General features: G+C 39.9%; 1 protein-coding gene across 1 annotated transcript; it reads left to right on the top strand.

The window, feature by feature from the left end:
• The first annotated feature begins 1,863 nt into the window (after positions 1–1,863).
• On the top strand, positions 1,864–3,264 carry LOC150091827 (uncharacterized). Its single transcript, XM_090385856.1, has one exon. It carries the CDS (start codon positions 2,138–2,140, stop codon positions 3,044–3,046), a length of 909 nt encoding a protein of 302 aa, XP_090241982.1. The 5' UTR covers positions 1,864–2,137; the 3' UTR covers positions 3,047–3,264.
• Positions 3,265–8,726: the final 5,462 nt, after the last annotated feature.

Here is an 8,726-nt window from a genome sequence, read left to right as displayed (position 1 = left end):
CAGACGATTTCGATTATAAAATAATCCTAACTAAGGACAGGGGTGGTCTTAAAGTATAGACGCAAGAATTATTATTAGGACTACCAAGTCCTCCTTACCAACTGAGAGGCACCCCCTTTGGATTTGGAACCCATTTCAATGGGAGCCCCGGTGCATTGCACGTGCTGCAACCCCTTCCCCACCTTAAGGACCGTACTCAAGTGTTTACCAAAACTTCATGTAACGTTGATTATTAGGACTACCAAGTCCTCCTTACCAACTGAGAGGCACCCCCTTTGGATTTGGAACCCATTTCAATGGGAGCCCCGGTGCATTGCACGTGCTGCAACCCCTTCCCCACCTTAAGGACCGTACTCAAGTGTTTACCAAAACTTCATGTAACGTTCACGTGATGGGTAGCCGTGAGGTGGGATTTATGTAGCAGTTCATTTAAGAAAGGGGAGGGGGACACTGCACAAGAGAAATGGATTAACTTATATGAAATCTGGTACAAAGGACCCTAAGATTTTAGTTTGAAATTTCGAAAATGATCAGACTATTAGTTGACATGTGTCGGTACAGAAGAACCGGGTTGTGGGAGGTTATCAAATGGAAACTGGGACTAAAAGACCACTGTTAACGAACAAAGCAGGCGCTGATTTGGTGTCTTTATCAAATAATGTCCAGATATCCAAAATATACTTATATTTATTTATAAATAAGGTAACTCGAAACTCAAGTTCGAATAGCAAAGCTTAATATTCGAACTTGAGTCCAATCATATCGGTACTTTAATAAATCCTATAACTTATCTAACTGGGTAACTCGAAATTAAAAAAAAAAAAAAAAAAAAAAAAAACCGAATATCTATTGGTCTGATTTGATGAAATTTGGACTGTCTTAACAAATCTTTCTAAAACACCCAAATATAAATTTTCATGAAGTCTCCCTTGAGAATTTGGTTGTTACTTGTGGGCGGACATGATAAAGACACGCACTTTGTACATTCTATTTATTTTGTGCGAAGGGGAGTGGTATTAAAATATTTCACTCGACAAACTTTGGATTGGAAGACCACATTCGTAATTTTCCACCGCCCACATTTGGTCCAACTTGTCTGATATCCTTTCTATTCAGTAAAATAAGCAACAACCGAATTTCAACGTTCGTACTTTTCATGGAAAATACAAACGAAATAAAAAAAAAATAGAATACTTTTTTTGGTTGTCAATATAAATACCATTAGTACCAAACATTCATATTAATAACCACCGGGCAAAGTTCAATTTTCGGCAAAGTGATTCTGTTTAGTGCGTTTCATATATAACCCCTAATGACGTTACAACTCTCCTATTTAGCATAAACATCGTCAGTAACTTGAATATTTCATTTAATCTTCAAGATACAGAAATAACTTCGACAATACCAAAAATTTCTTGTTGGCCAAAGAACGCGTTTCCCAGAGCAGCTATTTATGCATTTCCTCTTCAGATTGCAAGTGTAGATGCAGCGTAAAATTGCACGACACCAGCTGGGAATGTATTTTTAATGCATATGATATTCTTGTGGCAAACAACCAAAAAGGAAATACAGAGCATTTACGTTATATTTTCAATGGTTACTAAAAAAACTCATTCTTATTCATTTACTCCAAAATCTCACGAAATTAAACAGAAGAATGGTACCGGATTAACCATCTTTCTAATCTACCTAAATTAATTGAATATTACATCGTCTTTTGAAATCCATCACTGATCTATGAAGTACAGTGAGAAGACTAGCCAATGATCTCCAGCCGCCAATTGTTTTTCCCCTTATAAAATAGACTATCCCTTTAAAATAACCTTGTCACGAGAGTATTGCATATACCTCCAGTAATAGTCTGGGTAGCTGTTAACCTACAGCAAGTCCCACTTGTTTATATTTAATGCGATAGCTGAAGGGTAAAGTTGTTTTTCTTTTAAGAAGAGTTAGCATTTGGTGTCCAGAAGTTTCTTAAAATGTAAGTCGTTGAAGCAAAGATTTCCAGATGAGTGTAAAAGAAAAGTATTTCTTCTGGTAAGGGAAATAACTGTTTTCCGCTGCGATTTGCATTGCCTATTCCGATATCTGTAACTTCACTCCGTTCCACCCCCCAGCTTGTCTAAATCCAAGGGAAATGCTACGCCAAGTTGTTATTCGTAATTTGATCAAAGATGATATTCCAGCATTACTGGAGCTTCCTAGAATGGAACATAGACATATGGGGCTCGATGCGGAATTGGAAACGTGGTTGAAATTTGATCCCCAAGGGATTTTCGTAGCTGTGAGCGACAGCGGTGAAATTGTTGGATCGTGTAGTGGTATGGCTCTGTCGGAAAACCATGGCTACATAGGAATGTACGTAGTTCGCTGCGACTACAGAGGGAGCGGAATCGGGAAGGCATTGTGGAATGCGGCTATTTCTCATCTGGGAGAAAGAAACAAGACACTGAGTGCAGTGGAGTCTTTATTTCATCTGTACAAAGACAAAGCAGGATTTTCGGTGATTGCCGACTGGACTGTCGACCTGTACATTTGTGAATATCCCAAGTTACTAACCGACGACATATTTCAAATGGCCCATTCGTTCAACACGAAACCAATGTTTTGTGACGAAATCATCACCCAGGTGGTTGAATACGACTGTAACCTCCATGGTTACGACAGATCACGGATCGTCACGTCGACCGTGAAGGAACGCGGCTGTATTTCCAGAGTTTCGTTCATAGGAGAAAGAGTGGTCGGGTATGGATGTGTGAAGAAGAGTCTTCAAGGATACTGGCTAGTCGCCCCTCTTTACGCCGACAACGAAGTAGTTGCTACGCTTCTCTTAAACGACATCATGGCTTCTATGAGAATCGACGATCTGGAAATGGGATTTGTCTTGAAGATGCCCAGTGCCAACACATCGGCCAAACGACTCGTGGAGAAACTTGGATTTGTTCAAACCCAATACAGACTAAGACGGTGCCACACGAAAACTGTCTACCCTGTGCCAACGGACAAGGTCTATGCCCTTCAAACATCAATGTTTTGTACTGAGTGAGTTGTATTTGATATCTAAGCTCTTAATTCGGTGATGGGGTATTACTCGGTTTCATGAAATCAGGATCACCAGTGCTTCCCAGAATCCGACGTAAGCGAAGTTCAAAGGTACGTTACCGGGAAATTCCAAATGCATTTGGAACAAACCAAATTCATCCTCAATGTCTCATTTTCCATTTGATTTTAAACTACTTAATTATAATTACTACTGAATATTAATTGTTTATTTTTTTAAATTCACGTGTCTAGTATTACTTCAAGGTTTAAACAATTTCAATTCCAAGGATGATGGCGTTAAAATTGAATGTTGAAGCCTGATTAGTTTAGCTGGAGCAATCCCTGTTTTTCCACTTAAATTGATTTAATCTTTGAATAAAGATTAAATCAATTTAAGTGCCCTTATTAAAGTCAGGATATTCTTCACTTTACTGACAAGTCAACGAACTCTTATTGTTGTATTATTCCTGCTATCACACATTTGCATGTTTTAGATGGTCTGAAGGACTAGAAATATCAGAAACGTTAACTGTTTAAAATTATCAGTACTACGTCCAACATTTTATATGAAGTCTCCTACAACGAATACTGTTCCTCCTAACTTAAGAAAATAGCATCACTAGAGCCAGACTCTTGATGAATGTTATATCGATTGGTTGCTCTTGGAGTTGAAATAGTTTATTCTTATTTTGGTTTATTTTCTGGTGTTCTTGGCAATAGAAGTGCCGAAGAGTACACCTTATTAAAGATTTCACTGAGTATCGTTTTTACTATGGCATCAACCGAAATGTTAAGTTTAACTGACAGATTTCAAACAGGATTTGTTAGTCTTTGTTAAACTGTAATGATTGTACCCCTTCATAGTTTCATAATCCAATATTAGTTAAATTTTCTACATAGCTTGTTATTCAAATTATTAGTATATATATTTGTTCCCTATTGGTCTTAACTCAATGTATATTCCTATATTAAAATAAAGTCTTATTCCAGAATAAGAAGCAAACTTTTTTTTTTTTTTTTTCTAACAAGACTCAACTTCTTTCTTGTTAAAGCTGGTGGGAGTAATATATGAAGGCCGAATTTCAATGTCTTTCGGGGAATTAGAAATACACTCAAGGTATTTTCGTCCAAAGGGTGGAAACAACTCGCCCAAATTACTCTGAAAGTTAAGTGTTAGAAATAAAGGTTAAAATGTCTATATTCCATTAACTTAATACACTGCCTCAGATTAAAGTCAAAATTGCAAAACATAATTAGGGGACAGGAATTTTTTTATGTGTATTCACATTAAGTAACGTTAAGGATTTTTAAATATTAAAAAACGATATTGGCAACCTTTCAAGACGCGATAATGGCTGATATCATACTGTGTAACTACTTCACTCTTGCTAACACGCAAAATGTAGATATTATTAGATTTCCTAAACCTAGAACGGTAGCTTTCCGAGTCCTCTTGAGAACGTTGGATTAGTCACACAAAACTCATTTTCGCATTTGAAAAGAAAGCGTCTAGAGGAAGTCGAAGGCGTAATCTTAAATTGACAGATAATTGTTTCAGGCTAACCGCTGGCTTTTCCAGTGAAGTCGTTACACATAACTCAGAGGGCCCTCGTGGGTAGCACAGTTGATAGGGTCGCTGTCCTCCCTACACCGAGTGGAAAAGATCTGAGTTCCAGTCTCGCCGATCTGAGGAATTTTTATGGGCCTTTTTCACAACGTGGCTGAGTTAGTCTCTCAGGCGAGGGTAGCATAGTTTTTTCTCCCAGGAACTAGGGTTTTTCGTCCAGACAATACACGCTTAGCAATATGGCCTTAGTCACTGATGCTCCTAAAACCATACTACTACATAACTCAGAAGTGGTCAAATCTGAATAAAGCGAAAGGGGATGAACAAAACCTTTCTGATGATCTTCACATCACCAGCTGATCAAACTTTCGATGGTTTGTGGAGGTGTTATGAGACGGGCTGAACTCCAGTGAGTACACCTTTCCATCGCGTTGTGGGCATAGCAAAATTCGGGATGGATTCAAGAAAAAGAAGTGTGGGTTTTTTAAGACTTTCATGTCTAGCTAATGAAAAAAGATTGTTAGTTTACGCCAGTAATTCGGAACGGATTCAAGCAAAAGAAGCCACTTCCTCCGGAGGTGTACCTATAAACTGTACTATAACATACATATTTTTATATGTTTAAAAATTTAAGCCGAATAAAACACGCTTGTTGGTTTTTACCTTCAGAGAGAATAGCACAGACAAGAATATGCCCAATTTATAGGCGCGACATGGCGTTAGGTAACCTAACGCCATGTCGTTGTGAAAGTTGATGGCTTAAATTCAAGGAGGAATTGGACATTCTTTTAGAGGAATGGATGTGTGAAATAAGTGGGGGGGGGGACAGATGCTACATAAGCTTGCTTTCTTGCATCACATGCCTCTACTACCTCAGTGCTAATTTTGAAATAACTAAACCAAACAGACATTTTTGCCACCTTATGATGAATAATTTTGAAGTGATACACCATCCATTGTGTTTAATATACTACTGTATTTAAAGCAAAGTAATAGTGAAGGATAGCCTTACGACATTAAATGTATAAAACTGAGGTTAAATGCATATGTTTATGATATCAGAAGTCAGTTTTTTTAAATTTATATACAAAACAGCTGATATTATGCAAATTCGGGCAGCGATACTGCAGAGTCAAGAATATTTATTTTCTTCCCCTAATGGATATGCTGACGCTAGGTTTGGAGTCCGTCATACTGTACCTTTGTCGAAAACCGTGCCAATGCTCGACAAGATACAGAGCCAGGGTGATGCTAAAACTAACTCGCAATTCATCTCATAGTTGCTAGATTGACCTGAAAATTTACTAATGCAAGGATAAATTTTTCAGTCACTAATGGTGGCGAAGCTGCCGGATTTTTCATGCTCTAATTAGAAATACCGTATTTTTCCGGACAATAAGTCACTCAAGTGTTTGAAGGCAAAGTTTAGGAAAAAATACTTTTGCATATTTTTAAACAAATTCACAATGATTGCAAACCAAAATTTTAGTGAAAAAGGAAGCTTTCTCATCGTCAGGGTACTGCTGATTCCACACTTCTTTTAAACATGGCAACTATGTTGTTATTCTCTAACTACACTAATTTTTCACCCATTCGTACACCTAGTAAATGACTGATCGCTTTATTCGTACTGTTAGTGTGAATTTTTTGGTGTTTCTATCTATTTGGTCACAAAGGGTTTGCTGACTGACGTCCAATAATTGCAGACTGCACACCTATTCCTTCGGACCGTAAGTAGAGGAATTTTGGGCAAACGTTTACCGAGGGGGAAGCGTATTGTGGCCATAAAATACTGTCTATAATAAGTGGAGGAAATGCAGCAAACTGCCAAAACAAACGTAACAGGTTAGACTTAACCCGGCGTACCAATGGGTAAAATTTCAAGCACGGCCTTGCATGTGGACTTTTTTTTAAAAAAAAAGAATACCAAACGTTAAAATATAGTAACTCATATTTACCCAGTAAAAGTAAAAAAAAAAAAAAAATTTACCCAGTACGCATTCTCAAATACCTTTCAACAAAAAGAAATTACAAATATTAGTACAATAATGTTCAGTAGTAAATTTGATACAGAATGTACAGAAATTCCTAAATGGTGGTTGGACCATATTGCTCGGTTTTCGAATCCTGCGACCCCCGACACCCCCATCTCCGCGTGCTATACAATTGTGGGTGTGAAACAGAACACTGTCGATGCCAGAGGTTTAAAAGTATATGGATTTTGTATTTGTGTAGTGTCGTGTACCGTTGTTCATCTGGTCATTTAGCCGCTGGGCCCCTAATGTCACCCAACGTTGTCCCACTCCACCCCGTGGAGACAGACCAGGTACACCACTATTAGAGTTATTTACTCTGGCCGGTCCTGTCACCTAATTTCCTGAGATTTCAGTGGCAAGGACCTAAAAAAAACAGCTATAGATAGGGGTCAGCCAAAACAAAGGGAGTGCTAGTTGGGCGATTTGATGTTAAGTTTTTTGGGTATAGGGCTCAAGCAATTTAGAGTTGATTCGAACGCTAGTTGCAAGTTATGGAAGGGAAGGGAGAGTGAAGACGGGGGAAAAGATAGAGATACGGGGTCCATAGAGAAGATGACTCCAAGTCAGTGGAACAGGCTCATGCCCCACCAGAGTGAAAAAGAGGGGTGGCGAGGGGGAAGGGCACCAGGGGTAATCTTCCCCCTCCCGCCGGAGAGTAGCGGCAAAGGACCACGCAAGCGAGCGTGGCTAGGGAGGCTTAATGGCAGCAGCTGAGCTGTGCTGGTGGGTTCTGTCACTCCTGGAAGGAAAGAAGGTTGTTTTTTTTTCCCCTCCTGAGAGGACTGTCATATCCAGGAAGTTTTTTTCTTTGATCTTCAATGGGTGGTGTTTGGGTGCCTAACCTGTCTAGCAGTGAAGACAGACTGCGCAAACTGAGTAAAGGCGGCGTAGCGCTGCTCGTCCATTATAATCAGGTGCTCACAATGCCGAGGATTTTCTTGGATTTTAGCGGCAAACCTTAGCCGAAACTCGTCATATTCATGGCAATCATACATTATGTGATCCCACGTTTCTTTAGCCCCGCAGTGACACAGTGGATCATCTTCAATGCCTAGGGATGTTAGCTTCGCTTTAAAGGGTCCGTGGCCTGTCAATAGATGTAGTATGGAGGCCTGATGAGTACCAGGGAAGGAGGCTTTGGACTGATGAGGTTCACAGAGGGAATTAACTTTTTGGTTATTAATGCGTTGTTGGTGGTGTCCCATGTCTTTTGCCAGGTCCTGTACATAATTTCAGAGATTCTCTTCCTTTCCTGTTTGGTGTTGTTATCAAGGTTAAGAGTGATGCCTGCTGTTTCGGTGGGACTCTTCTTCAACCTTTGATACAATCCTCTTCTTATTACGTCTAGGTGTAGGGGTATACATCCAGCTAGCACCTGTAGAGCTGGGGTGCTTACTGTACGGCACGCCCTTGTTACGGCAAGGAGCATAGAACGCTGTATGAAGTCTAGTTTACGGCGATTTCGGTCGAGGGAGGTCCTAGTACACGATACTGAGGCTCCATAGCAAGCTATTGGGAAAAATATGGCATTATAGATGAGGGTCAGAGCCCGGCGCTTAAGGCCCCAGTCTGCACGGCTTATACGGATGATCATGGCCGAGTATTATTTTTTTTTTTTTTTTTTTTTATTTTCTGTGACATATATTTCAAGTGAGGATGGAAATTTAGCTTCATATCTAAGACGATTCTTAAATACTTGATTTCTGGGTATAATCTTATGGATGTGTTGTCAATTTTGATAACCGGTTGGACCGTTCCCTTGAGCAATATAGATTTTGTTTTCTCTCCCGAGATCTTTAGTCGGTGAATGGCTGCCCAATCCTAGAGCTTAGTGCGCAATTTGCGCGCTCCTCTAGATCAGCTCTTGTGTCACCATGCACCACCGAAACCAAATCGTCAGCAAACGCAAGGGGGTTGAGTCATCCCCAAGTCCATCCCAAGGAACTCGTCCAGGACGATGGACCAAAAGAAAGGCCCCAGGACCGAGCCCTGGGGACAGCCTCGGGAGACCTGGCTAATGACAGATTTGTACTTGGTACTAACATGGACAGTGCGGTGTCGTCTCAGGTACTCCTTGACAC

This window comes from Mastigoproctus giganteus, chromosome 1 (assembly GCF_048544385.1).
Source record: "Mastigoproctus giganteus isolate SK-2022 chromosome 1, ASM4854438v1, whole genome shotgun sequence".
Taxonomy (NCBI): domain Eukaryota; kingdom Metazoa; phylum Arthropoda; class Arachnida; order Uropygi; family Thelyphonidae; genus Mastigoproctus; species Mastigoproctus giganteus.
Note: the sequence above shows the minus strand (reverse complement) of the source record. Positions and strands in the feature narration are given on the sequence as shown.

Excerpts from the sequence above, each read along its gene's own strand:
- LOC150091827 (XM_090385856.1), top strand. The coding sequence starts at position 2,138 with ATGCTACGCCAAGTTGTTATTCGTAATTTGATCAAAGATGATATTCCA.